Source organism: Oncorhynchus nerka, linkage group LG20 (genome assembly GCF_034236695.1).
Source record: "Oncorhynchus nerka isolate Pitt River linkage group LG20, Oner_Uvic_2.0, whole genome shotgun sequence".
Classification (NCBI taxonomy): domain Eukaryota; kingdom Metazoa; phylum Chordata; class Actinopteri; order Salmoniformes; family Salmonidae; genus Oncorhynchus; species Oncorhynchus nerka.
The window spans coordinates 41289637-41317477 of NC_088415.1; the positions used below are offsets into that span (position 1 = coordinate 41289637).

At 43.3% G+C, this 27841-nt stretch overlaps 3 protein-coding genes across 5 annotated transcripts; all 3 read left to right on the plus strand.

The window, feature by feature from the left end:
- The first annotated feature begins 2380 nt into the window (after positions 1 to 2380).
- Positions 2381 to 6198, plus strand: LOC115102549 (molybdate-anion transporter-like). The gene is made up of 3 exons (XM_029622631.2): positions 2381 to 2555; positions 3548 to 3942; positions 4094 to 6198. The coding sequence occupies exons 2-3, from the start codon at positions 3631 to 3633 to the stop codon at positions 5225 to 5227; spliced, it is 1446 nt and encodes a 481-aa protein (XP_029478491.2). The 5' UTR covers positions 2381 to 2555; positions 3548 to 3630; the 3' UTR covers positions 5228 to 6198.
- Positions 6199 to 8583: 2385 nt separating this feature from the next.
- On the plus strand, positions 8584 to 15415 carry LOC115102550 (protein lifeguard 2-like). Of its 3 annotated transcripts, none has more exons than XM_065005501.1 (12): positions 8584 to 9047; positions 10001 to 10121; positions 10238 to 10344; positions 10566 to 10630; positions 10888 to 10941; positions 11029 to 11079; positions 11211 to 11250; positions 11410 to 11447; positions 11916 to 12003; positions 12154 to 12249; positions 12603 to 12656; positions 12759 to 15415. In XM_065005501.1, exons 1-12 carry the CDS (start codon positions 9033 to 9035, stop codon positions 12909 to 12911), a joined length of 882 nt encoding a protein of 293 aa, XP_064861573.1. In that variant the 5' UTR covers positions 8584 to 9032; the 3' UTR covers positions 12912 to 15415. The 3 variants fall into 3 exon arrangements, with proteins under 3 accessions (XP_064861573.1, XP_064861574.1, XP_029478497.1); XM_065005502.1 differs by having other exon boundaries at positions 10001 to 10112; positions 10235 to 10344; XM_029622637.2 differs by having other exon boundaries at positions 8594 to 9047; positions 10235 to 10344.
- A 1124-nt stretch (positions 15416 to 16539) lies between these two features.
- Positions 16540 to 27217, plus strand: LOC115102552 (sentrin-specific protease 1-like). Its single transcript, XM_029622638.2, has 17 exons — positions 16540 to 17100; positions 17554 to 17609; positions 19978 to 20204; positions 20475 to 20559; positions 20688 to 20883; positions 21127 to 21265; positions 21690 to 21808; positions 22047 to 22327; positions 22535 to 22598; positions 22684 to 22722; positions 22868 to 22952; positions 23240 to 23374; positions 23588 to 23719; positions 23898 to 24101; positions 24376 to 24540; positions 24657 to 24752; positions 26307 to 27217. Exons 1-17 carry the CDS (start codon positions 16961 to 16963, stop codon positions 26367 to 26369), a joined length of 2226 nt encoding a protein of 741 aa, XP_029478498.1. The 5' UTR covers positions 16540 to 16960; the 3' UTR covers positions 26370 to 27217.
- Positions 27218 to 27841: the final 624 nt, after the last annotated feature.

Here is a 27841-nt window from a genome sequence, read left to right on the forward strand (position 1 = left end):
TCACATTCGCTGAATACAACAGGTGTATCTTACCGTGAAATGCTTACTTATGAGCCCTTAACCAACAATGCAGTTCAAGAAAGAATTACGAAAATATTTAAGAAATAAACTAAAGTAAAAAATAACAATAACAAGGCTATAAACAGGGGGTACCGGTACAGAGTCAATGTGCGGTGGTACAGGTTAGTCAAGGTCATTTGTACATATACACTACTGTTCAAAAGTTTGGGGTCACTTAGAAATGTCCTTGTTTTTGAAAGAAAAGCACATTTCTTTGTCCATTAAAATAACATCAAATTGATCAGAAATACAGTGTAGACATGGTTAATGTTGTAAATGACTATTGTAGCTGGAAACGGCAGGTTTTTAATGAAATATCTACATAGACGTACAGAGGCCCAATATCAGCAACCATCACTCCTGTGTTCCAATGGCACGTTGTGTTAGCTAACCCAAGTTTATCATTTAAAAGGCTAATTAATTATTAGAAAACCCTTTTGCAATTATGTTAGCACAGCTGAAAACGGTTGTTCTGCTTAAAGAAGCAATAAAACTGGCCTTCTTTAGACTAGTTGAGTATCTGGAGCATCAGCATTTGTGGGTTCGATTACAGGCTCAAAATGGCCAGAAACAAAGCACTTTCTTTTGAAACTCATCAGTATATTCTTGTTCTGAGAAATGAAGGCTATTCCATGTGAGAAATTGTTAAGAAACTGAAGATCTTGTACAACGCTGTGTACTACTCCCTTCACAGAACAGCGCAAACGGGCTCTAACCAGAATAGAAAGAGGAGTGGGAGGCCCCGGTGCACAACTGAGCAGTAGGACCATTACATTAGAGTGTCTAAGAATAATGGAGGCCACTGTGTTTTGGGGGACCTTCAATGCTGCAGAAACATTTTGGTACCCTTCCCCAGATCTGTGCCTCTACAATACTGTCTCTGAGCTCTATGGACATTTCCTTCAACCTCATGGCTTGGTTTTGCTCTGACATGCACTGTCAACTGTGGGACACTAAATAGACAGGTGTGTGCCTTTCCAAATCATGTCCAATCAATTGAATTTACTACAGGTGGACTCCAATCAAGTTGTAGAAACATCTCAAGGATGATCAATGGAAACAGGATGCACCTGAGATCAATTTCAAGTCTCATTGCAAAAGGTCTGAATACTTGTGTAAATAAGGTATTTATATTTTTTATACATTTGCTAAAATGTCTAAAATCCTGTTTTTGCTTTGTCATTATTCATATTGTGTGTAGATTGGCGAGGAAAATGTCAATTTAATCCATTGTAGAATAAGGCTGTAACGTAACAAAATGTGGAAAAACTCAAGGGGTCTGAATACTTTCCGAAGGCACAATAAATAAAACTATGCCTTAAAGAATTTCAAACTAGTAATGACAAACGTATTCAAAGTAGTACAATGGCCAATATACCACGGCTAAGGGCTGTTCTCAGGCACGATGCTAAGCGGAAACCCCAGAGGTGCCTTATTGGTATTCTAAACTGGTTGCCAATATAAGTAGAATAAACATATTTTTGCATCAAACCCGTGGTATATTGTCTGATATAGACACGGCTGAAATGCTGTTTCAGCCAAAGGGTCGGCGAAAGTGTCTCAAAGTGGAATCGTGTTGATTTTTTGCATTTCTTCCATCCAGAGGGCACGTGTGCTCCACATCACACAACTGGAGACAAGAACTGTGACTTGCTTTCCACTCCGGAGCAGGGCGCCATTGAAAGGAGTGATATCTGGAGTTGAAGATTCCCAGTGTCTGTGACTCCCGCCATTTGGTGCAACGCAGACCCGGTGGAGAGTGTGGTGAAACAGAGAAGATACTGTCTGTACTACTGAACTTTGATGCAGTCTTTACCAGACAAAGTGAAGTTGGGATGTGTCAGTTATCCTGTAAGAGCTTTTGTCCCAAATCCATTATGGTGTTTTAGGTGTAAAGTTCATGGTCATGTGGCAGCAGTGTTTAGGAAGGAGACTCCTAGATGTGAGAAGTGTGCAGGAAGGAGACTCCTAGATGTGAGAAGTGTGCAGGAGGACATGAGACAAAGGAATGTGTAGTATCAGTGGGAAAGGTTGTGTGTGTAAACTGTAGGGCTACCCATGGTGCTGGAGATCAGAGGTGTCCGGTGATAGAAAGGCAGGTTCAGCTTACCAGGATCAGAGTAGTACAGAAGGTGTCGAATGTTGAGTCAGTGAAGAGAGTAGTAGAGGAAGATGGGTCTGAATTCATACTACAGCATTGTGGGCTGATACACAGCCAATATAATAGGTGGCGGCGTGCACCTATAATATTTGTTTGCGGACCGACTTAATACCAAAGAAGAAGTCTGACCGCACCATCAGTATAGAGAAAGGCTGCCGCTCAGTGGTCAAGTTGAAAAGAGAACTGCAGCAACACCCGGAAGTTGAAGGAGGATGTTGTTGTAGAGCGCGGTTTATCGTACTTCGAAGCTAGCTATCTAGCTAATTCCGTTCTTATTGATTTTAACACGACTTTGAGCATGTAAAGTGGTATGATGCGAGTATCAAACAAGATGGTAAGCAAATCAGTCAGCTTGTTTGTAGCCGATTAGGTGGCGTCACATGGCAAAATGGCTAACTATGCTATCTGCCTAGCTCTGGCCCAGTGCAGTTGTCACTAGTTACCACAGCCACAAAGTCAAAAATGGGCTATACCGTAAAAGTACTTATTTAGTCTTAAAATACGGGTTAGTCATAGGGGTAGCAGTTTGGTTTAGGTTAGTTTCAAAAACAGATTTTTAAGAAATTGTAGAAAAAGGCGGGGTTTAGCCATAATTGTGAATGTGGTAACTACTGACGACCGTTACGCGAGGCTTGAACTTTCAATCAAATAAACTCCCTGAATCTTTTTCATTCATGCCTCCATAGTATGTTTTTCACGCTTTGGTTTTTAATGATTGGTTTCAACATACTTTTGTTACTCACCAAAGTATAAATGTTGCTGAGGAACTTGTATCTCAATGTCGCCAAAGTAGACTGTTTAGCTGTTGTCCTGGCGCATGTGTTGTAAGCGCATTGACCACACCACAGCTAGACTGGCGGTAAACAAATTGTTCAAAAGTTTAGGTCTTATTTTAGAAAAACGATAGTTTGCACATGCATAGAAAACTTCGTTGTCACTACGAAAATTATACTATAATGGAGGGATAAATGGAAATGCGCACGGCGTTAAAGAAGGCTTTGGCTGCATATAACTACTAACTAACTGCCTAGGCTGGCTGCTTTTAACTTGTGAAATATCTGATTGTCGTCAGCAAACATACACCATTTACGTTGGTGGTCAAGTGAGGTTGCCACCGTACTGATCTTTGGTTCAGTTTTCAGCCTCGAACATTTTGAACACAGTATAGACTAGGTTACATTCTATGTTACCATGAAGGATGATGACACTAAGCAAACAACTTATCTGTCAAGTGTGGATGCCACGTTGACATGGCCTACCTTATTTGTGTTACCAGATATTCAATATTTCTGTCTTTAAGTAAAGGTTATGTCTCTTTCTCCACAGCCTTTGATTAATCCTCCTAGGGCTACAAGTTCGGAGTGAATAGACCTCCCTCATCCCAACAGTCTCACTTGGACAAACTCACCATGTTGGTGACAGCCTACCTGGCCATCGTGGTCCTATTGGCGCTATGTGTCGGTCTGGAGCTCACGGCACGTCGCCTCACCCCGCCTCAACCCACTCCCTCTGCTGTGGGCACCAACCCTGCTTTCCGCCGCTTCCAGACCCTGTTCCTAAGAGGCTACCTCCTAGCCCTGTGGGCTGACTGGCTGCAGGGGCCATACCTCTACAAGCTGTACCATCACTACAGCTTCCTGGAGTCCCAGATAGCCATCCTGTATGTCGTTGGCCTGGCCTCCTGTGTGCTGTTTGCCCCCGTGGCCGGCTGGCTCCCTCAGGTAACAATAACGAAGACCACGAAATAAATGCATTCAAGACTTTTTAAAATGTGCATCCTCAATAATTGTTTTATGTATGTATTGTTGTATGGCTAAGGCAACTATGTGTTTTAAAAATACATTTTATTTAATTTTAAATGCATTAATTCAGGTCCTGGGGCGCAGACAGACCTGCCTGCTCTTCTGCGTAGCCTACTCAGCCTGTTGCCTCACCAAGCTATCCCGGGACTACTTTGTCCTTATCGCGGGTCGCATGCTAGGGGGCCTGTCCACCTCTCTGCTCTCCACAGCCTTCGAGGCCTGGTACGTGCATCGACATGTGAACGCCCACGACTTCCCTAAAGAATGGATCCCCAGCACCTTCACCAAGGCTGCTAGCTGGAACCATGGGCTGGCAGTGGGGGCTGGGCTGGTGGCTAACATGCTGGCTGAGTGGCTCCACCTGGGGCCTGTGGCTCCCTTCCTCCTGGCTGTGCCCTGCCTGGGGGCCTGTGGCTGGGTGGTGCTGACTGACTGGGGCACGGAGGAGAAGGGAGGCCTGGAGAGGGACAAGACGTCCTTGCTTGGTCCTGCTGCTTCAGTGCCCCTGGCCCGGGCATCAGCACGGGCCCGGTTCTGGCGCAGCTGTCAGGAATGTCTCCGCTGTCTGTTATCAGACAGACGGGTGATGCTGCTAGGAGGTGTCCAAGCTCTGTTTGAGAGTGTACTTTATATATTTGTCTTCCTGTGGACCCCGGTCCTGGACCCCCACGGCCCTCCGCTGGGCATTGTCTTCTCCTGCCTGATGGCAGCCAGTATGGCTGGGTCCCTGCTCTACCGCCTGGCCACATCCACCCGCTACCGCCTCCAGCCTGGTCACCTCCTCTGCTTCTCCATGCTGCTTGCATTTTTCTCCTTCTTCATGCTTATCTTCTCCACTGCCCCGGGCCAGCCCAGACCCCGCGAGTCCCTGCTGGCCTTCCTGCTGCTGGAGCTGGCCAGTGGCCTCTACTTCCCCGCTGTCAGCTTCCTCCAGGGGAGGGTGATCCCAGAGGAGAAGAGGGCCGGGGTGCTGGCCTGGTTCAGGCTGCCTCTGCACCTTCTGGCCTGCCTGGGGCTCCTGGCGCTCCATGGAGAGGTGTCTGGGACTGGAGGGGGTGAGAGTGGTAGTGGAACTAGAAACATGTTTGGGGGCTGTGCTGTTATGATGCTAGCTGCACTCTTGGCTGTGGTTAGTCTCTTTACTCTGGGAAGGAATGATGTGGATCTCAGACTAGAGGGGCCCAAAGGAGAGGGAGAGATATGACATTCAGAGGTCTTTATTGTCCCAACAATGGACAATGACTAGGAATACAGTTACTGCTTTGTTGACAGATGAAGACTCGTTTGGGAATTTAAAATGAACTTTTGAGGGACTGAAACCTGACATTTAATCAACCTAGGATTTACCAATATTATACAATGATTTAAAAATAATCTGGTGTCGGTAAGGTATATATTTTTGGTTACAAGATTTCCTGATATTTATTTGTTTTCGTTTTGTTAACTGGGACTAGCAATTGTTTCGCTATATTGTTGGGTATATGAAGAAAATATGTTCTTAAGTTATTATACTGCAGTCTGCGTCATCTCCCTTCTTTTGAAGCACACTTGCATACACACTGACGCACATGCTGGTGTAATAATGTTGTGCCAGTAGGTGGTGCCAGTCTAGCTCCAGGATGTTCTTCATATTCTAGCCTGTACATGCTGTGGTGTTTATCAACTGCGTTGTTCAGGATGTACCACTCAGCCACGGCAGAACGGGGCTTACATCACTAGCCCAGCTGCTCGCTTCGGCAGAAATATCACCCACTCTCATATCATTTAAAACAAGTACAAATATATCAATTCAGTCTTACTGCTTATGATGAAAGCAACTGTGAAGTCAATCAGTGGGCATGTGTAGCTACACTAGTTCTTGACATTGTCAGTAGTGTCCAAAAGGGGGAGAAAAAATATTATAAATAGCTTGTTGCGTGGATGAATATCGGGGCCATTCCATTATCAATGCCTGTTTTGGTATACAAACAGTTGCTATTTTGACTTATGGGGCTTGCTAGGTACATTGTAGTAATTAAACACCAAAATGTTAAGGGTGTTTAGATTCTGAATGGATACTTAATGTGTCTTGGAGAGGTGTGTATATTTGCCTTGTTCTTTTTCGCTTTCTATTCTCCAGAACCTTCAGTAAAATCAGACATATTGTAAATATGGAATAAATATGATTTTAATACAGTCTTTGTCATTGTGTGATCCTTTTGAATTGCAGTGATAATGTTAGACAGATTCAGGTTGTGATACTACACATGCACTTGCTGTCCAGTTTATTAGGTAGACCACCCCGTTCTCAAAAAATGGATCGCTCCAACAGACAGTGAGTCACTTGGCTGTGGCTTGTTATATAAAGGGGTGATGGGTTCGCACTCAAAAAGCTTACTTCATTATTCTATGTGTGTTATTATTTTCACTGCATCAGGGATAGCGTACGCAGGCGTTTTGGCTTTACAGCCGCCTTCAGTATGTGTAGGTACAATTTTCTTTTAATTTGACTATCAGGAATGTGGCTTTTGTTTTGGTCTACCTGTGTACAAATTAGTCACAAAGAAATAGAATTATGAGATTGGGCACGATGGGCAACTCACAAATCAATCGCCCCAGGTGTCCGCTCACCTAAATGCATCATATCAATTCAAGGACATCAGGCAAAGCCATTCATAAATATGTGGGGTCAACTCATAAACGACATGCAAAATTTGATATGGACTGTATGTAATTCTTTGTGAATCATTTGTAGACAGGTAGACCGGAAAAGCTTCATCCCTGGCAACCCTGATTAGAAGCACCTGCTGCTCATCTGTGGATCTTTACAAATGCTGTTTTGAATGAAAGAATATTGTACCTCACACATGCTGAAGAAGGCTGTAAAGCCGAAACGTCTGTACTCTTCCTGAGGCAGTGAAAATAATTCAACAGAATAATGAAGTAAGCTTTGTGACAACTTTTTGAGTGTGAACCCGGATGCTTATCTGAATTCGCAGGTTTTGCGCACCAGCCAAGCTTCTGGAAGAGCCCTATGGTTCTCTTTTGATTATAAAAATCTAGAAGACAGGCATTGAGCTATTCAGTTACTGAGGTTGCTGCAGCACCTCCTGATAATTTGAAATGAAAACATTTATAATAACTTTGACATCACCCCCAACATCTTCCGGCGGCCACGGGCGTGAGGAACGGCATCTCGAAACACAACTTGTTGGTCCTTGTCATGAATGAGCTATTGCGGCAGACTACCATACCGGGCTCCACTCCTATCAGCTAAAAACAAGTAGTGGGCACATGATCACCAAAACTGGGCAACTGAGATGTGGAAAAACATTGCCTGGAACATGACGGCAAATTCAGTTTACTTGAGTGGCCCGGTCAGTCCCCAGACCTCAACCCAATAGAGCATCTTTGGGAACAGGCTTTTCACAGCATGAATGTACCACCATTCAATCTGCAGCAACTGCGCGATGCCATCGCATCAGCATGGACCAACATCCCTGTGGAAGGTTTCCGACACCCTGTAGAATGCCCTGAATAATTCAGGCTGTTCTGGAGGCAAAGGGGGGTCTGACCCGGTACTAGATGGGTGTACCTAATAAACTGTCTGGTGTATGTAGATAAAATGCAGGCCTCTTCTACAGTGTTACATGAATGTTTTATTAGTAGGAGCTTCCAGTATTTTCGTGAATGTTATTAGCCTTTCATGAATGAATGCCGAACGCTGCATCAGTGCATTACCTAAACATGGAACATTTTAAACCAGTGATGCTTTTTCTGGCTCTTTAGTTAATGGAGAAAATTTACATTTAAGTCATTTAGCAGAGGGCAAAAATATATGTGATTTCAAAACGAGAGAGAAAAAAAAGGTTTTATTTTTAGCCTAAGTGCTACAGACAGAGAAGTAGAGGGCAAAGATGTAACGTTCAGATCATGTATTCCCATCTACGTGATGTAACGTTCAGATCATGTATTCCCATCTACGTGATGTAACGTTCAGATCATGTATTCCCATCTACGTGATGTAACGTTCAGATCATGTATTCCCATCTACGTGATGTAACGTTCAGATCATGTATTCCCATCTACGTGATGTAACGTTCAGATCATGTATTCCCATCTACGTGATGTAACGTTCAGATCATGTATTCCCATCTACGTGATGTAACGTTCAGATCATGTATTCCCATCTACGTGATGTAACGTTCAGATCATGTATTCCCATCTACGTGATGTAACGTTCAGATCATGTATTCCCATCTACGTGATGTAACGTTCAGATCATGTATTCCCATCTACGTGATGTAACGTTCAGATCATGTATTCCCATCTACGTGATGTAACGTTCAGATCATGTATTCCCATCTACGTGATGTAACGTTCAGATCATGTATTCCCATCTACGTGATGTAACGTTCAGATCATGTATTCCCATCTACGTGATGTAACGTTCAGATCATGTATTCCCATCTACGTGATGTAACGTTCAGATCATGTATTCCCATCTACGTGATGTAACGTTCAGATCATGTATTCCCATCTACGTCACCCTCTCTCCTTTTTTTTCTTCTTTTTTTTACTGCAGACCCAATATTCCAGTTCTCTCTGGCCCTATCCTCACATACCGATACAGCATCTGCCCACCCCTTTTTGCTAAGCAGTTTGGTACTGTCCAAGCTTCACACAGCACTGCTGCTTCACCTGGATTTTGCTAGAATGTTCCTTTTTTGGGGGGTGGGGGGGTCTGTGAGAATCCTAACTGCGTGGGCTGTTGGAATAAGCCACTGCTGCAGCATCAGAAGGGGTTTAATCTACGAGAAGCAGCAGTAGAGAGAGACACTATTTCCCAGGCTCTATCTTACCCTGTTGTCAGTTCTTTCACTTGACTGTACAAGAACTGCTGGGCATCAAGGACACATACAAGAGAGGATAGAATATCAAAGGAAGGAGGAAAACAGAGCTTGTTTGACTGGAGCAGAGAGATAAATAAAGCATCATAGTGCCTGCTGCAGACACCAGACACAGCCATTATGACCCAGGGCAAGGTAAGGGCTTTACAGATACATCCTATAGATCTCACTGTATCCTCATTCATTCCCATGCTCATTCTGCAGTAAACCCATAGTCAAAAAAAAAAGGAAGGTTCTTGGCTTATATTTTTTCATTTCAGTGCGTGTGGTCCACAATGTTACGTAATCATTGTGGCAGCATGTACGTAGGCTGTACTTGTCGCTCCATCCTCTCATCTGCCTCTGTTGAGGAGCTAATCTCCTTGTGTTGCTCAGTAACGACGCAACGTCTCTTCGGCAGCAGAGAATAGTATTGTCATCAGAGAATGGCAGAGTTGACGAAATGACAGCTATAAAAATCGATTGTATGGAGATGGAGAGAGGGTAATGTTCGGCCTGCGTCACTATCCTTCAGTCCAGAGACACGGACAAACCCCCCCATTATATATAACCGTAAGTGTTGCTGTTATGCATTGAATCATAGCTGAGGAAGTTAAAGAAATTGTATTAGCCTACCCGTACTAATGACTAAATGAGATCACAACAGATTTCTATTTTTATGTAGGAAATATGGAGAGTGAGGAGAGGGATATTCATTGGCACATTCATTAGCCATCTGGACAGTGTTGTGTAATGATGACTCATTCACTGATCCTGGATCGTCTACACCCACAGTGTGGAGCTATGCTACAGCAGAGGGTTTGTCTAAGGACCGATCTCAGTCCAAATCGTACAGTCAGCAATCAGAGCATCAAATCAGATTACAAATTAGTCCCAAATTGTAAATCTGAATTCATCGTATTTGCTTTTAAAATGTGGATTTAAAAAAAAATACATATTGTTGTTAAAAAATAATTTGGATTTAAAAGTCTCAGCTCAAGTTTCTCCGTTGATTAGTGGCTCATAATCATCCTCTGTTGTTTTATTAAAATATATTTTTATTTCCAAACAGCTATTTAGTCCTGATTCGTTATCTTATGTACCCTCAGCTTACAGTCGCAAACAAGGCTGCTGAAGCAGGAGAGAAGCAGTATGGCACTTCAAGTGGAGAAGCAGGAGGGCCACCGGCCCCTCCCACCTATGAGGAGGCCACTGGCGCAGGTGAGAAAGGTATGTCAGTGTCGCAGAAAGAACGGTCATTTCTTCACTCCTCTCTCTTTATGAACAAAAGTGTGAAAAAACAACTGACCATTTACTGTGTGTGTTTGTGTTGAACTTGTCAGCAGGCATCAGCGGCAGCCCCTGTTACAGTGGGGCTTATCCTAGTGATGGGGAGATGCTCACAGAATTCAGCTGGAGTGATAAAAACATCCGACGGATCTTTATCCGCAAGGTAGGCTATGACTATAGCTATTAGTACCTTATTACTACTACCTTATCACCCTATTACATTGCACTACCTATACAAGCCAATTACTACTATAACACTACCCCGTTACTACATTATTACTACCGTATGTTAAGGCCATACAGATACTGTATGCTATTTTTAAGCTGTGTCTTTCATTACCTCCTTTTAGTTGTCTTTTCCCCCCCCCCGTTACCCCCGTTTAGGTTTACGCCATCTTGATGATTCAACTTCTTGTCACTCTTTCCATTGTGGCTCTCTTCACATTCTGGTACGTGTTCTATAACCTCTAAATACGGATCTCCATCCTTCTATAGTTTTACCTGGTCAGGCAATAGATCGCAGGAAGTCCTACACTTTGATACAGTGGTGTTACATCACTGTGCACCAGACATAAACCTGTCACAGGTGCTAGATAGGAAGCAGCAGTTTACCATAACAGGCAGGAAAACACACACAGGAACAAGTACTTTGATTGAAAATGGGCAAACGTTGCATATTTACAATTCTTTTTGGTCCCTTCATCAGTGAACCAGTGAAGAACTACATTCAGTCCAACCCTGGATGGTACTGGGCTTCCTAGTAAGTCACAGCTTTGATCTTGCGTACATCACTACTATGTTGATTTCATTCTGAAAATACTCAAATATGTGTTATTTCTTCACACAGTGCTGTGTTCTTTGTCACATATATTACACTCGTCTGCTGTCCTGGACCAAGGTGAGTTTACAGTGTTAATGTGTGTGGTGAACACAACTTCAGTTATTATGATACTAGAGAATGTATCATTTTAGCAGAATTTAACGACAGTACTTAACTACAGTATTATGTTTGATTTGTATTTCCTACAGGAGACAGTTTCCATGGAATCTGATCCTGCTCGCCATCTTTGTACGTATCATAGAGTGTTGGAAACAATCCATATCTTTACAACATTTATACACATTGTCCAAAGACTGAAGTACTACACATAATTCAGAATCACAGACTTCTCCTCTTCCCCCTCTTTCTCGGTAATGTCTGTTCACTTTGTAACCTCTCCTGTTGCAGACCCTCTCTCTCTCCTATATGACAGGGATGCTATCCAGGTACAGTCTCCCATAGCTGTGTCTACAGTTTGTTTTGTCTCCGTTGTCCACTGTGCTTTGCATGCCTGCTTCTTCAGACTTTCAGTATGGCTAGCACGATGGTTAATTGCAGCCAGTTAAACAGCTAACGTGTTACATTAAATTCAGCTAAGGTCTTGGTGAACAGCTAATAAGTAGAATCAGGTGGGTTAAATTAGTTTTGGATTGAAAACACGTATGGGTTGGTAAATCTCCAGGAAGAGGTTTGGTGCAGCCCTGCTTTAACCAGTGTCAGTGTCGATCAGATATGCCAAAGGTATACATGGGCTTAGTAACACTGTTATACATTTTAGGCTTGCTTAGTTACTGCGTATTCACCAAAATAAGTCATTAATATGTTATTCCTGTATAAAAAAATATATATGTTATTTCTTAGTAAATAAATACTTGGCAAATAATTTCTGTACCATATCTTCCCCCCTCTAATAGTTATTACAACACCAAGTCAGTGGTGATGTGTTTGGGTATTACTGCTATGGTCTGTCTTACTGTCACCCTCGTCAGCTTCCAAACCAAGGTCAGTCTGCCTGTGAAAAAGGGAATTCTATCATTTAATAGGATCTCTGTGCTTCTATGATTCACAATTGGTTATAGGTTGTTATTATTCCTCAATGACCAAGTTACCTTCTCTTTTGCTGCCCTATCTTCCCTTTTTTTCCCTATTCAGTTTGATGTGACATCATGCCAAGGTGTATTGTTTACCTTCTGCATGGTCATGATGGTGTCTGGACTGGTCCTGGCCATTGCATTGCCCTACGGATATGTAAGTTCTAATAATAATACACTTTATTTGTAGAGCACATTGTCACACGTGAAAGCCTGAAAAGTAAAGTGCTATACATAGCAGGAAGTATAACTACCCTAATCAGAAACTATATAATGAATGAGGTGATTAAGTAAATGCAAGTGGAGGAATTGGCAGCGTTTAGACAGGCTGCCAATTCTGTCCCCCCACGAACTAGTCTTTTGACAAATCAGATCTTTCTCAGAGCTCATCCGATTGGTCAGAAGACCAATTAGTGAGAGAAAAAAACCCATCAAGCATACAGCTGCGTCAGGTCTAATTGAAAGTTCACGTTTTCGAGATATATCATATCAGCTTGTTTTGTGCTCCAGGTGCCCTGGGTGCATGGTGTCTATGGTGCCTTGGGAGCGTTACTTTTTACCATGGTAAGTGTAAAACCTATATAGTCTGTTTTTACTTGACAGTCCACCAATGACAAAGAGAGATGTACAACTACTGTAATACTTCAACTCTTTTCTCCGTTTCAGTTTTTGGCATTTGACACCCAGCTACTGATGGGGAACAAGCGCTACACAATAAGTCCAGAGGAATACGTCTTTGCCACTCTCAACATCTACCTCGACATTATCTACATCTTCTCCTTCTTCCTGTCCCTGTTCGGAACAGAGAGTACAAACTGAATCCACCTCCAGGCCAGCATCTCAGCTTTTCCATCCAAACACGGCCCGTATTCATAGTCTCAGAGTGGTAGTGCTGCTCTAGGATCGGCTTTGGCATTTAGATCACGGTGAAAAGTGTCATACACACAGGGGGGGATATGATCCTAGGCCGACACTACTCGGAGACACGGTATGAATACAGGCTCTGATCTCACCAGATGTACTGTACACAACCCATTGATCCACCACTTCTTCCCACAGTCTCAGCTTAGTGTGATTTTCCTTCCCCCTCTAGCATGATATGGACCTATACTACTTTATTGTCTGCTTAGCTGTCAATCTCCAGAATGTACAGTACTTTTCACCTATAGGGTCGGCGATCTATAGAATTACATTGCTAACGGTAGATAGGTGTGAAAAACACATGCAAAACACTGAGTCTGTCTAAAAGCTAGAACGGTAGGTGTTTTTGTCTTATGCAGATGTGATGTCCTTGCTTTCTCCCGCCTTTTAACAACAACAGTCATGAATGACACTGCTCTACAGGAGCTTATCACCTCTTCTGAAGAGGAACGTAAAAGTATCTGCCCTGAAAGGCATGAATATCTGAATATCTTTCAGTGTAGCAACGTAGACATCATTGTGCTTAGTTCATCAGTAGTGCACTAGGCTACATCCAATTCCATCAGTGCATAACACATTGTGGGTGACCCTCAGCTTTAGAGTAGAGCGAGAGAGAGTAAAGTAGTTCCTTTTTTTGATCCAAACTTGGGAAATTGTTTTATCACTCAGCATCGTCAATAAATACAAAAAGGACAAGACACGTATCCATGACAAAATAAATTAAACACATATTAAGACACATTTAAATCAATGGCATCTGTGCACAGCATGTCTGTGGTTTGTTGTTTCTCCTCCAGTCTGTCAACTCTTAGCCTACTGGTTGAAATCTCAAAGGAACATAAGATCCGGAGCATGCATGCAGGCAATTCAATCCAATTCTGATTTCATTTGAACGTAGGCAAATTGCTATTCCTTAGCTGCTTTAGACGAAACATGAGTTAATCTAGTTGCACTAAAACTGGAGATGTAATGCAATCCTGTCAATATGATGAGCCATAGTCCAATGATGTCAGTAGGGGTTTTACTCACCACCCTTCTCTTTCTTTGTAACATTCTGTTCTGTATTATTCCCTCCATGTTACAATTTTCCAGCTAGGTTGGCTGCTATTTAACTCTTTTAAGTTTTTATTTATTTACAGATAGCTAAACGGGAGTCATCCCACTGGGCACAGATGTCAATCCAATGTCTATTCCACATTGGTTCAACGTCATTTTGTTGAAATGACGTGGAAACAACGTTGATTCAACCAGTGTGTGCCCAGTGGAATGTATTTAGAATCTAAATATATGGCTCTGGGACTGGGTTAAACCAATGATTCGATACATATGCTTTGCTAAGCATGTTTTGGGGGCCAATCTTGAAAACATTTACAATGTGGGGATGTGGAAAATATATGTATTTGCTCCAGTAGTTAGTTATACAGTGCCCTCCATAATTATTGGGACAGTGACACATTGTTGTTGTCTTGGCTCTGTACTGTAGCGCTTAGGATTTTAAATTACACAATGACCATGAGGTTAACATGCAGACAGTCAGCTTGAATTTGTGGGTATTTTCAATCATATCGGGTTAACCATTTAGAAATTACAGCACCTTTTGCATATAGTCACCCCCATTTTAGGGGACCAAAATTATTGGGACAAATTCCCTTTATATGTGTATTAAAGTAGTCAAGTTTAGTATTTGGTCGCATATTCATAGCACACAATGATTAAATCAAGCTTGTGACTCTACACACTTGTTGGATGCATTTGCTGTTTGTTTTGATTGTGTTTCCGATTATTAGACATTCATGGTAAATAATGTATTGTGTCATTTTAGAATCACTTTTATTGTAAGTAAGAAAATAATATGTCTCTAAACACTTCTACATTCATGTGGATGCTACCATGATTACGGATAGTCCTGAATGAACCGTGAATAACGATGAGTGAGAAAGTTAGATGCACAAATATCATACCCCCAAGACATGCTAACCTCTCACCATTACAATATCAGGGGAGGTAATCATAGTAGCATCCACATTAATGTAGAAGTGTTTAGAAACATTCTATTCTTATTTACAGTAAAAGTGACTCCGAAATGACACAATACATCATTTGCCATTCATTTCTATTGGGCACAAAATAATCTGAAACACGACCAAAACAAACAACAAATGCATCCAACAAGTTGTTGATCAAAAGTTAAATGTAATTGTTGCGTGTTGGGAATATGGGACAAAAATACTACACTTTTGACTACTTTAATCAAATCAAATTGTATTGGTCGCATACACATGGTTAGCAGATGTTATTAAGCGAAATGCTTGTACATGTAAGTGAATTTATCCCAACACGTTGGGTCCCCTAAAATGGAGAGGACTATGTACAAAAAGTGCTGTAATTCCTAAACGGTTCACCCGCTATGCATGAAAATGCACTCAAATTAAAGCTGACAGTCTGCACTTCTAACCTCAAAGTCGTTGTATAATTTCAAATCCAAAGTGCTGGAGTACAGAGCAACAACAAAATCACTGTCCCAATAATTACAGAGGGCACTGTAAATTGATGGCTTAACCTCGTGACATAATGTTTTTATAGACACTGAAAGAGTTGACATTTTTTTGTAAAAGCAAAGAGTTTTGATTATTGTGACAAGAAAGAGTTAACTTTAAACATGCTTGCAAACTTTCTTGATGTGTACATGGCAAGAAAATAATACTACATTGTATTTGGCCTGAAAAAAAGCGTACATATATTTTCTTAATAAAACCCTGAATGGTTCATCTGCGTATGAAATATGTGGCCTTGGAATAGTCTTATCTGAACAAATTGTACTTAATTTGCTGTTGTAAAAAAAATGTTTCTCTTGGTTAAGTGCGTTGAGTGTTATTCCATAGTGTGTTAGAAAATGTATTTCTGTTTACAATTCTTGCTGTAAATAAAATAAAAAATGTACTCACCAATCTTCTAGGTTTTTTTGTATCTCCGACACTAAACTAGATACGAGCAACGATTTATATTATATTGACAAGATAGTTGAGGCACCGCTCTAACAAATGGACATTTTCCACATTCGACACTCATTTTATCCTCCATAGAAACATTCCTCACTTTGTGGTCTCATTTTGGCGGACAGATTTCGGATGTAGTAAACACTCTCGTTCCGCCTCTACTTTTTGATACGAGTTTAACTGACGTTGACTTCGTCAAAGAAGCGCCATAAAAAAAGCATTCCAACCAGCCAATCGCGTTTCATAATAATTGTATCTATTCAATTTGCTCATCCAATGAAAACGTGTCATGGTAGAACGCCAAGGTCGGCCATGTTGTGTGGTTTCCATTAGTTACCACAGCCACAAAGTCAACGTGGCTATTTCCTACAAATTCATTTGTAAGACATTTGCTTTTTGGTCCTAATTTAAGTTTAGTGTTATACATATGGTTGGCAGTGTGGTTAAGGTTAGGTTTAAAATCACATTTTAAAAATATACATTTTAGAAATAGGGATGGTTTTTTACTTAGTGGCTGTGGTAACTAGTGACGACCATGTTGTGGTTTTGAATGAGGAAGAAGCGGGAGAGGTTAGAGGTTATCGTTTAATGAGTTATTTTTTATTTGAAGTACCACATTGAGTTACTTTGGACTTTGCTATTTAAGAAATATACATGGCATTGTCGAATGTGATAGTAGTGATTGAAATCCTAGTCGCTACAGCCACATAACCAGGATTGTTAGCTAGCTAGTTTAGCTAACCACAAGCTAGCTAATTTCAAGGGACGGAGAACGGTAACTTGATAGCTAGCTGGTTAGCAGTGTTGTTTAGCTAACTAGCAACGATTTACTTTCCCCGGTCGAATGACGTTGGGTGGCTTTATGTGCTTTTTCCTGCGCTGGCAGGCGGGTTGGAAGCAACCATAGCGATACACATTTTCGCGGGCGGGAGGTTTTAAACTTCTCTAAACATGTTCAATAAATTTTATGAATTAATTGGAACGGGTTTCGCTAATCTCCGCAATGGAGTACCAGTTCCCGACCAACAAGATAATGATACACACGGAGTACAACAAGGTGGTCGGATAAGGACAAAAAGACCCATCGACTGGTAAGTTAAGGTTATTCTAATGTTAGCTAGTTAACTTATCTGTCATTTGTTGTGTAGTAATCTAACTTGGCTAACGTTAGTTTACTAACATTAGTAATCTAATAAGCTAACGTTACCTAGCTAATTTAGTTTAGTGTACCTGCTCGTGGTGGCACTGGATGACCTAACTAGATGCTATGTTTAGCTAATTGTCAACTATGTGTGAGTTGTAGCTAAACTTGCGGACCTGTCTATTTGAGATGGTGGTGAGATTTCGACCAGCCAGTTAGCTACTACTAGCTAGCTAACGTTACAGAAGTATGGCACACTGTCTGACACAGTTGGGTTGAGCAACCAAAGCAACCACATTTGGGTTGAGCAACCAAAGTGCGTACTCAGCAAGACCCCCCCGCGCTGTCAGTGATTTTCTGGCACATGTTCATGTTGGATATTGTTTCCCCCCTGTTTTTATAGTTTGGAGGATGGTGACCAAGATGACCAGGCGCTGGCAGTGAAGAGATTTCGGATGGGTAAGCTAACAGCAATCTTGGCTGTGCATTTTTGCAAAAGTATTTGGACACCCTTTCAAATGAGTGGATTAGGCTATTTCAGCCACACCCATTGCTGACAGGTGTATAAAATAGAGCACACTGACATGCAATCTCCATTGACAACCATTTACAGTAGAATGGTCTTACTGAAAAGCTCTGACTTTCAGCATGGCACCATCTTTTTTATTTATTCCTTTATTTAACTAGGCAAGCCAGTTAAGAACAAATTCATATTTTCAATGACTGCCTAAGAACAGTGGGTTAACTGCCTGTTCAGGGGCAGAACGACAGATTTGTACCTTGTCAATAGGTTAATAGTCCAATGCTCTAACCACTAGGCTACCCTGCTGCCCCAGCTTAGCATGTCACCTTTCCAACAGGTCAGTTTGTCAAATTTCTGCCCTGCTAGAGCTGCCCCGGGAAACTGTAAGTGCCGTTATTGTGAAGTGGAAACGTCTAAGAGCAACAACGGCTTAGCCGTGAAGTGCTAGGCCACACAAGCTCACAGAACGGGAGTGCTGAAGCGCGTGGCGCATAAAAATTGTATGTACTCTGTTGCAACACAAGTTATCAAGTTCCAAACTGCCTCTGGAAGCAATGTCCGCACAAGATCTGTTCGCCGGGAGCTTCATGAAATGGGTTTCCATAGCAGAGCAGCTGTACACAAGCCGAAGAACACCATGCACAATGCTAAGTGTCGCTGGCGTGGTGTAAAGCTTGCCGCTATTGGACTATGGAGCAGTGGAAACACGTTCTCTGGAGTGATGAATGCTTCATCATCTGTGCTCATTAGTGCTTCATCATCTGTGCTCATTAGTGCTTCATCATCTGGCAGTCCGACGGACGAATCTGTGTTTGGCAGCTGCCAGGAGGACATTTACATTTAAGTCATTTAGCAGACGCTCTTATCCAGAGCGACTTACAAATTGGTGCTTTCACCTTATGACATCCAGTGGAACAGCCACTTTACAATAGTGCATCTAGGTCTTTTAAGGGGGGTGAGAAGGATTACTTTATCCTATCCTAGGTATTCCTTAAAGAGGTGGGGTTTCAGGTGTCTCCGGAAGGTGGTGATTGACTCCGCTGTCCTGGCGTCGTGAGGGAGTTTGTTCCACCATTGGGGGGCCAGAGCAGCGAACAGTTTTGACTGGGCTGAGCGGGAACTGTACTTCCTCAGTGGTAGGGAGGCGAGCAGGCCAGAGGTGGATGAACGCAGTGCCCTTGTTTGGGTGTAGGGCCTGATCAGAGCCTGGAGGTACTGAGGTGCCGTTCCCCTCACAGCTCCGTAGGCAAGCACCATGGTCTTGTAGCGGATGCGAGCTTCAACTGGAAGCCAGTGGAGAGAGCGGAGGAGCGGGGTGACGTGAGAGAACTTGGGAAGGTTGAACACCAGACGGGCTGCGGCGTTCTGGATGAGTTGTAGGGGTTTAATGGTACAGGCAGGGAGCCCAGCCAACAGCGAGTTGCAGTAATCCAGACGGGAGATGACAAGTGCCTGGATTAGGACCTGCGCTGCTTCCTGTGTGAGGCAGGGTCGTACTCTGCGGATGTTGTAGAGCATGAACCTACAGGAACGGGCCACCGCCTTGATGTTAGTTGAGAACGACAGGGTGTTGTCCAGGATCACGCCAAGGTTCTTAGCGCTCTGGGAGGAGGACACGATGGAGTTGTCAACCGTGATGGCGAGATCATGGAACGGGCAGTCCTTCCCCGGGAGGAAGAGCAGCTCCGTCTTGCCGAGGTTCAGCTTGAGGTGGTGATCCGTCATCCACACTGATATGACGCTACCTGTCCCAATGCATAGGGCCAACTGTAAAGTTTGGTGGAGGAGGATTAATGGTCTGGGGTTGTTTTTCATGGTTCGAGTTAGACTCCTTAGTTTCAGTGAAGGGAAATTTAACACTACAGCATAGACGATTCTGTGCTCCCACAGTTTGGGATGCCCTTTCCTGTTCCAGCATGACAAGGCCCTCGTGCACAGAGCGAGGTCCATACAGAAATGGTTTGTTGAGATCGGTGTGGAGGAACTTGACTGGCCTGCACAGAGCCATGACCTCAACCCCATTGAACACCTTTGGGATGAATTGGAACACCGACTGCGAGCCAGGCCAACTCGCCCAACATTCCCGGTGTCACAAATGCTCTTGTGGTTGGAAGGAAGCAAGTCCCTCTAACATCTAGTGGAAAGCCTTCCCAGAATAGTGGAGGCTGTTATAGCAGTAGAGGGGGGGACCAACTCCATATTAATGCCCATGATTTTGGAATGAGATACTTTTGGTCATGTAGTGTATACAGTCCATGGTTCCCTATCTGAACTGATATGATGTGTTTGTGCATATGACAACAGGGGTCTTCATTGACACAGTGAAGACTGCAGCTGAAGGGGTGAAGAGCCATAGCTCCAACGTGGCATCCTGGGTACGGAATAGTGTGACTCCTACCTTGAGGAACATACTGCCCACTTCCCCAGACCCCCCTCCGGAAGAACACTTTCATGAAGAGCCAGCAAAGGAGCTTCAGCCTGAACCCTCAACTTCTGCACCTCGTCCCTCATCTGTCTGGGAAGAGACTGAGGTATTGGATCTCTTTATGATGTTTCAGGGCTCTTAATTCACAAAGTATTAGTGCTAATCTTGGATAAGTTTGAGTTTTAAATCATAATGAATAGGGGGGGGGTGGGGGGGGCTTGATTATAGATCAGCACTTTTGTGACAGTTTTTGAATATGAGCCCAGATCTAGTAGTAGATTCATACGTATTCATTACTCCAGTTTATTACAGGCCAGCGCTCTGTTATATTCATATTGAACAATGATGCCATTCGTTTTTATGGTATTGTTTTCAGGTCCTTGAGGTGAGGTACTCTGATCCCCTGGATGGGATGTGTGTCGCTCCCTTGACAACTCTGGAATGGAGAAACTCTAAATCAGGCAATACTCTTTTCTAAGAATGTCTATGAAACCATTCCTGCTGCCGGCTGGAAATGTCAGTAATGTTGATATGGAAATGGAACAGTTGTTTAATTGACACACTTTCTCTCCTCCTCCGTTCACGGCAGAGTCCTTTAGAATTGAGAAGACGATGATAGGATCGAAGGTTTGCAGACGGCAAGTGTGCATGGCTCTCACACATCGTGATGCGCCCAAAACGAATGGGCACTCTGTCAGTCTGCCTCATTCCTCCAGCAGTACCCCTAAGCCATGTCCCTCTACCCGTCTGGGCAGGAGCCACCTCAGAACACCTGCATCAACAAGGTCTGTTCATATTGTCAATAGATCTAGGCCTGCCTTTCTCACTGGGTAAAAAATGCATTCTGCTATTAATCAAGCATTGAAAACCTTGAAAAGGCTTGATTTTTGAACAGGGCCCTTTGCAACGTTGTTAAAGAGCTTGAATTTCAAAGTGCTTGAAAGTGTTCTATTTCCTGTGCTTGATATGGTTCTATTCACAATAATATGAGTAACATGTTCGGTGCAGTAATTGAATTCTCTCTGTAGCCAGTTGACCTCAGCAGGATGCAGCTCTTTCACCAGCATGTATGAGAAGTCCTTCCCCATCCGCGTTGTGCAGAGTCCTTCACACGGCAGCCCTTCCAACCGCCTCCTCAGAGCCGGTGCTCGCTGCACCGCGCAAGAGGTGAGATACCAGCTACCAGAATATTTGTGGCTCCCACTTGCTGAACTTTTGCTATTGGTGCTGTTTTCAAATAATGCTGTTATGTAACAGAGTTATTTGAAAACAGCCCAACAGCTAAAAGGATCCAGATATTCTCCAGGTATATTCAGGACTACGTGATAGAAGCATGGTGTAACTGAACTTCCCTCTGGGGAAAAAATACTTATTCTATTGTGTCTATCCGTGTGTGTGTGTGTCTCGACGCACATAAGTCCATATAGATAGAATAGAATAAGTATTTTTCCCCAGGGGGAAGTTCAGTTACGACCTGCGCATATCACGTAGTATATACCTGGAGAATGCCACATTTGAGTGTTGTTGCCTCTACCTCATATCCAGCTTTATTTATAATATAGAGTGATGGGTCCTCTCTGTGTTGCTCCAGTCTGTCTGTGAGGAGGAGAAGATTGTGTACAGACAGCTGCTGGCCATGGTCTCAGGTGGCCAGTCCTTGTCGTTCCACAACGGCAGCCCCCATGGCTTTCCGCGCTCACACAGAGACTTGTGAGTACAACAAGCACACCGCTAATGCTACAGTCCTCTCGCTCTCCTCAAGTCCCCGAGGATGACTGACAGTTCAGTCGTGCTCAAGGACCTGTACTCTCCCGTTGATGCAACCACACACGTTTTCATCAGGAAATCTACCCTTTTCTACTTCTCCCCGGGGTTTGATTGTCCTACGTCTTGGCCATTAGGTGTGCTGGTGCTCCTTTCTAATAATTTCTCTCACTCGCTCTCTCAGCACCAGCTTCCTGAGCACCAGCAGGCATCTGCTCCAGTGTTCGTCCCCTACGGGGGCAGGAGATGCCTCCGAGGGCCCCAGTGAACCCCCAAGCCCCCGTCCAGAGTTCAGCCAGGGCTACAGCAACGTCCCCAGCCCAGGGAAGGGCTCCTCCAGTGGGGCAGGGAACCACACCTGGGCCCCCGACTCAGACCTCAGCCCCAGGAGACCAGAGACACTACAGTCTGCCCTCTCTCCAGCTACCCTACAAGACACCTCTTCTCAGGACACACAATCATCAGGTGAAACGTCTTAGCCCGTTTCCACTTCATCAGAGTTGATGTAGTAGTTTATTGACCCCAAGGAGGGACATTGATTTATCACCACCAGCAGTATACAGAGACAGGACATGATAACGCCGCAGTGCCATCTTTAGTTTTATGTGTTGTGTTTCTCTAAAAGCCTGTTTGTCTCTCTTGTACTAATTTGGACCATGGCTTGTTCTGCAGTGCATGATGGGGACTCCGTAATCATTGTGAAAGAGCAGAAGGGCAAAAAGCCATGCAGTTCAAGGTATGTGTTTTGAATCGTTTATGTTGGTGTGCGTTATTTACTTTGTTTCCCATCTAGCCTGCTTACTCTCTGTCTGTCTCTCCAGTGTGCCATGCTTCCAAGCTGAACTCTGGATCAAGGAATTGTAAGTCCCCTAATTTGTCACCATTCCTTGATAAATTCATACGGCGTATGTTGCTGTGCGCCTGTGCATACTGAATACAATTGAAATCCTCCTCTAGCTCATTCTAGAAGTCCTCAAGTCGGATGTGTGTGTCTGTGTTTTCCAGGACTAGCATGTATGACTCTCGTGCCCGGGAGAGACGGAGGCAGATCGAGGAGCAGGAGGCCCTAGCTGCTCAGCTGCTGAGACAGGTAGTTAGCATCCCCTTCTCTGCCCTCAATGGTGTGACGTCAGCCCTCATGTCTATACCGAGTCCCACATTTACCACCGATGCGGCCAATGGGAAAATATAGGAAGTTTTCCCCTCTATGCTTCGTTCAACCTGTAGGTTATTAACTATATGAAATGAGGATGCTCTTTTACATGGGGAGGACCGCTCTGAAATCAGCATTCAACTCAACTTGTCCTGCTAAGCCTGTACTCAATAGAAAATGATTTGGTGGTCTGTCTAACCCTCCTGTCCTGTGGTCTGGTCCAGCGTCTGTCAGATGACAGCCAGCTGGGCAACAGGTCCGTGGAGCTGCATGTCAGAGTCCCTCTGGAGAAGGAGGTTCCTCTGGCTCCTCTCGTTGAGGGACCCAAACCCGCCGAGGAGTTCCCTGAGCTCACCGAGGTACAATTCGCTGTTTGTTTTTACCTCCATATGTTGTGCCTATTTCTGCACTTTGTGTTTGTGAGCCAGCTCATTCCCAATAAAAATGCATTGCGATAATTGTACTAAGTGTGTTTCTAAATAAGTTAAATGGATTTGCTTACTGTGTGCATCAGGAATGTACATAGCGTGCAGCCTTTAGCTGAGCCGGCATGTTTGTGTGTCTGTGGCCAGGATATGGAGGGGGAGGTGTGCCGGGCGCTGAGGGGAGGCAGCCAGGACGAGATGCTGAGTGAAGGATTCAGACTCACCATCACACGCAAAGACCTCCAGACACTCAGCCACCTCAACTGGCTCAACGACGAGGTGACACACGCTGCTTCTGTTTATATCGTCGTCTCATACCACTGTTTTTGGAGACGGCTAGTCATTTCTTCTCTGTGTGTCTGTGCCTATACAGAAAAGAGAATAACTAATACAGAAGGGGTTTATCCGTGGCTCTATGCTGTTTTCTCTGCTTGACCCCCAGCTTCCTCTTTCCAAGGTGATCAACTTCTACATGAACCTGCTAGTGGAGCGCGGGAAGGATCCCGGCCTGCCGACGGTCCACACCTTCAACACCTTCTTCTTCCCCAAGCTCCGCGGCGCAGGCTACTCTGCCGTACGCCGCTGGACCAAAAAGATGGACATCTTCTCAGTGGACGTCATACTGGTGCCCGTCCACCTCGGGGTGCACTGGTGCCTCTCTGTGAGTTCACATACAATATATTGTACTTTGCTGTTGCCCGTCTACCTGGGGGGGGGGGTACAGTGGCCTGGCCTGGTTATGCATCCACCATAGTTGCTGGAGCCATGCTGGGAAAGGACTATGTGAAAATGGGAGAAAAAAATGGGAGCCAGCACAGTACGGTTTAGATTGGTTCTATAGTGGGCATCGCACTAGACAGAATCTGTCGTGTGATGTTTATATTGACTGTTATATATTTTTTAATATTAAAATATATATATAATAATTCTCTCAGGTGGTGGATCTCCGTAAGAAGACTGTCACGTACTTTGATTCAATGGGAGGGAACAACGACGAAGCCTGCAGGATATTGTTGCAATACCTGCAGCAGGAAAGCAAGGACAAGAAAGGCAAAGACCTGGATACGTCAGAATGGACTCTGCAAAGCAAGAAACGCAATGTACGTGTTACACTATATCTAACCCGAGATCTCTCTCAACTCAACATGCTTTGACACTTCACTGATAGATGTTGCCGTCTTTTGAAAAATGGATCTCAAGCCATTTCTCCCAACAGGAGATTCCTCAGCAGATGAACGGAAGTGACTGTGGAATGTTCACCTGCAAATATGCTGAGTACATCACCAAAGACAAGCCAATCACATTTACACAAGTAAGTACTTCAACCGCCAAGCTGTCACTGTGTCTGTTGGGGGGGGGCCCGTGTTTAATACCATCTTGAGGTGTTTTGAAAAGGTTTTATTTGATAAAATGTTGAATTTGGCCTTTACTACTATAGCCCATAACGCAGTGAATAACACATTCAGAAATGGCAAAGACAGTGAAAGAAATGCATGTGGTGTCAGTGTCTGTCCTATATCTAGGAGATAAACCAAAAATATTTCCTCAGCCTTTTTCTTTTTTTTGACACACATTTAACCCCTTATTTTTGTAGGCACAAAACTACCTCCATACTTCCATTCATTTGTTTGGGTTAGCTTCAGACGAGTCCCGTGACACCTGTGGGGGTCATAGAGCAAAACGGAGAACACCATCGTGTTCGTGAGAGTCAACTTTCAATGGATGGTTCATATTCGTTTTGTAGGCCTAACCGTTCGGACCTCAGGATTCATTTTGTGAGAAGACTGATTTTTCCGGGATGTTTCATGGTCTGACAAACACCGATGCGATGGATTGAGATGCAGCCCATGCAAATAAAGGGATATCTTTAGCTTAAACTGTTGGATTTTGATGGATTTTATTATTATATTACTTGGATTGACATATGGGTGTGTCAATAGACTCTAAAACAGCCCTGTTCTATATTTGGAACACTGGCTGCATTTAGAATGCATTTATGTTGCCAAAGCAATTGAATTGATCAGTATTTCTCCCTGGTTATACGGACAGACTTGCCTTTTGAAATGCAGGGATCAATCATGTAGCGCAAGGTAGAGAGATGCTGGGAAATTCCACCAGAGCAGACTGGCCTAAAGCTGTTTTGACCTGGCACTTGTAAGAGACCGCTGTTTATTTGCTCAAATGTGATGCCCGGTCACTATAAGAGATTGGCACTTGTTGGCGACTCTGCTTTTAATGGAGGTGTAACGGTAAGCATGAGCATTCCTCAAACAGCGCAACTAGTGGTAGGGAGAGATGAATAACCCTGTGGAATGAGACATCACTCGGGAACAGCAGAAGCGGCCAAAGTGTAACCTGCCATGCAATTCATTGACGACGAGCCTTGTTTTCCACAGTGCCTGTAGCTGCGGTAGTAATGGCTTTCCTTCCATTTCTCGCCGTAGTATGAGAACTACAAAATAACAACGTGCCTATCACGTTACCCATCCTCTGGCTGTAGTCCAATGTGGAGTAGTACTGAAGCACGACATTGCATAACAGCAGTTTGCTAGCTACATTACTTCAACTGCATTGCTTGACCAATATTTTCAATCTCTAACGTTACCACAATGAAGAACAATGGCAAGTTGGACTTTTACGGGTTTTTTTTAATAAGGCAAGCTTGCGAATTTTTTTTTTTTACATTTGCAGAAACGTTAAATGCTTTAGCTAGAATCTTAAATCTGCTTGTTTGCTCAGGAGTCCCTAAAACACGAATTACAATTCATACAAATGTCAAACGCCCATATATCGGGGGGGGGGGGGGGGCATTGGGATTGAGCCTATGAGTAACTAACTCATTATTTCCCTTCCCTCCAATTGACAGAAACACATGCCCTACTTCAGGAGACGCATGGTCTGGGAGATATTGAATCGGAAACTATTGTGATGAAATTGGGAAGAGATTTCTGAACAGGTCAAGAGCGAGGAAGTGTCTGAAATGACGCCGGTGCCCATGACGCTGTGGCTGTTCCATTACAGGAGGACACATTTATTGCAACCACAACCTCCTGTCTATTAGCAAGCAAAGGTCTCTCTTTCGATTGGGGGTTGTTCTCATTTACAAATGATTACTCTGAAATGTTCCTGTCAGAGCATCCCGTCTAGTGAAGTTGGGCCAACCAGTGCAACTGCTTGTATTTTTGTCACTGTCGATATTTTTGTAAACTACTCAGAAGTATAGTTCGACGAGAGCTTGGTGACGTGATGACTGTTAAACACCTCTTTATTTTTCTAGTCCATGGTCAACACCCCAATAAACTGGTTAAATGAGAGAACAGAGTTCGAGATGCAGTGACATTCTTTGCTTTATATCGGGAAACCCACATTTGATAGTGGTTTTTAGCTAAATGGAAAATATATGCAACTGACCTCAGAGTATAATTTGTAAAAGGGTAGGCCTCGATATGGCAGTGGTGTGTACTTGAGGTGACATGAGTATCCTCATTGTTTAATTGGACCCCAACAGATAAGCAGCCGTGATGCTTCCTTGACCAAGAGACCTGTTATTCCAAGACTAAATTGTGTAACCTGAAATTTAAAGTATATTTTGTTTTAATAAGCAAAGCAACAAACAAACTTTAGTGCATTTTTCTCTGGATATTTTCAACATGTGTATATACTGATGAGTATACAGTTTCTTGGATAATGTATTTAATATACATTTTGTACCTTTTTTGTTATCTGTTTTGTATCGAGAACAAAGTCTTTTTAGAAATAAATTCCTCAAGTATTGTGTGTGTGTGCATATGTTTGGAAAGGTGTACTTTACATGACATATACACTTGGTAATAATAAAAGGCACATGGACAAAGTATAAAAATAATGTGGATTCCTTTTAATTAAAAAAATGACCTAGTTCAAAAATAACATCAACCCCCCCCCCCGAAAAGCTGTTAGTCTAGAAAGGTGGATTTTTTTAAAGGCTGTGTTTAAAACCCCGCCATAGACACAAGGGCAAATTAATGATTGACAAAAGTGAAAAAGATTGTACATGATTGCTTTATAATGGACTTGATAAAGCCAGGGGATAGTAGATGTTAAGGCTGTGAGCCAATGACTATGAAATGTGTTCCTTTTTAACCTGACATGACGTTGGTGACTTATTGCTGGACGGAGCTTCGGCTAATATTTCCTCCCTCTAGTTGACATTGTACAATGAAAGACAAAGCAGTAGAGCCCACTCCTATGCAACCTTTAAAATCCTAAATTAGCAGCAAGATGTTTCAAGTGGACTTCATGTAAATGATTGTCTGAACTACAGCAAAGGGCAAGGGCATTCCGACATCTCAAACTAATGCTGAATATTTTTGATTTAAACTCAAATCTGGAATGATTATGTCCTCAAAATTAAACGAGTGT

Bases quoted from the DNA above. Each gene is read 5' to 3' on its own strand.
- LOC115102549 (XM_029622631.2), top strand. From the start codon at position 3,631: ATGTTGGTGACAGCCTACCTGGCCATCGTGGTCCTATTGGCGCTATGT. The intron at 3,943-4,093 runs GTAACAATAACG...GCATTAATTCAG, and splicing joins TGGCCGGCTGGCTCCCTCAG to GTCCTGGGGCGCAGACAGAC.
- LOC115102550 (XM_029622637.2), top strand. The intron at 11,251-11,409 runs GTACGTATCATA...CTCCTGTTGCAG, and splicing joins TGATCCTGCTCGCCATCTTT to ACCCTCTCTCTCTCCTATAT. The intron at 12,004-12,153 runs GTCAGTCTGCCT...TTCCCTATTCAG, and splicing joins TCGTCAGCTTCCAAACCAAG to TTTGATGTGACATCATGCCA.
- LOC115102552 (XM_029622638.2), top strand. From the start codon at position 16,961: ATGTTCAATAAATTTTATGAATTAATTGGAACGGGTTTCGCTAATCTC. The intron at 22,953-23,239 runs GTAGTTAGCATC...GGTCTGGTCCAG, and splicing joins CTGCTCAGCTGCTGAGACAG to CGTCTGTCAGATGACAGCCA. The intron at 24,541-24,656 runs GTACGTGTTACA...TTCTCCCAACAG, and splicing joins TGCAAAGCAAGAAACGCAAT to GAGATTCCTCAGCAGATGAA.